The 1,085-nt window shown below is 39.0% G+C and overlaps 1 protein-coding gene across 1 annotated transcript; it reads right to left on the bottom strand.

Annotated features, from left to right (window-relative positions):
- Nucleotides 1-17: 17 nt before the first annotated feature.
- Nucleotides 18-1,084, bottom strand: LOC111387087 (1-aminocyclopropane-1-carboxylate oxidase homolog 1-like). The gene is made up of 3 exons (XM_023011602.1): nucleotides 1,038-1,084; nucleotides 595-916; nucleotides 18-454 (listed from the first exon to the last, which is right to left on the bottom strand). The coding sequence occupies exons 1-3, from the start codon at nucleotides 1,082-1,084 to the stop codon at nucleotides 200-202; spliced, it is 624 nt and encodes a 207-aa protein (XP_022867370.1). The 3' UTR covers nucleotides 18-199.
- Between the last annotated feature and the right edge of the window lies 1 nt (nucleotide 1,085).

A 1,085-nucleotide genomic window follows, 5' to 3' on the forward strand; every position in this document is an offset into this window, starting at 1 on the left:
TTAGATATGAACCCTGCTTACAAGGTGAGAAGGAATTTTCTTGTGCATTCAACACTACTATAACTTGACATATTTTGTCGGCTGGTTTTGACAGTATTAAACACTATCAAATATACAAAGATTTCACATAGATCTCTTCTTTTGACTTCTGAAAATGGTTTCTCAGCAACCATGATGCTAATCTGCATCCGTTTACATCTTAGTTCAGTTTGAAATGAAGTAAGGCAGAAGTGCCATCAAGCCCTTTGTCACGGAAGTAGTCTGTGTACTCCTTCACAGTGGTTCCACGATACTTCGGGGGATTATCTTCTGACAACAACTCCTTAATTGGTGCATAAACCTTTGAGGTCTGGTAAGGTCCCGTGCTAACAAAACCAGCCACAGATATTCTTGGACCAACAAGGCTTGCTTGTACTCTGTGTTCAGCACTTTTGAATTTGTCGTTCGATATAAGCTAAACATGTTCCAGCATAAGTAAGGTTATCCAAAGATATACTGTACTGTTCTAAACCACATATATGAGTGAATTTCCATATATGTGCGTACACTTGCGAATTATTAAAGATAAGAACGGAGTGTATATCAAAGACTTGCCTGTAGAAGATCTCCAATATTTATCACCAAGGCACCAGGTGTAGGTGGAACATCAACCCACTGATTTTGATGTAGCACTTGAAGGCCTCCTAGATTGTCTTGTAGAAGCACTGTTATGAAATCATTGTCGGAATGCTTGGTCGTACCGAATGTGAGTTCGGGCTCTGGACAAGCTGGATAATAGTGACAGATCATTCCAAGCCCTTCTGCACAGTCCATGTTTATCAGGTGGTTCGACTCCAGTCCCAGACCTTCTGATAACAATTTAAGCAAAGAGCGCGCCAATTCAATTACTTGCTTGGAGTATTCCATCATAATTTCTCTGCCAGAACATTATTGTTAATATATTTTATTTAAGTCCGCAATAGGAATTCTTAATATGTAACCACCATGTTTTAAATAACAAATATATAGTTTGTGAAAATTAGGCATAGAAAACTGACCTGCATTCTATGGGCAATTCTTCAGGCTTAGGAGGATTAGGAGCCATC

The sequence above is a fragment of the Olea europaea genome, unplaced genomic scaffold, assembly GCF_002742605.1.
Source record: "Olea europaea var. sylvestris unplaced genomic scaffold, O_europaea_v1 scaffold38930, whole genome shotgun sequence".
NCBI lineage: Eukaryota > Viridiplantae > Streptophyta > Magnoliopsida > Lamiales > Oleaceae > Olea > Olea europaea.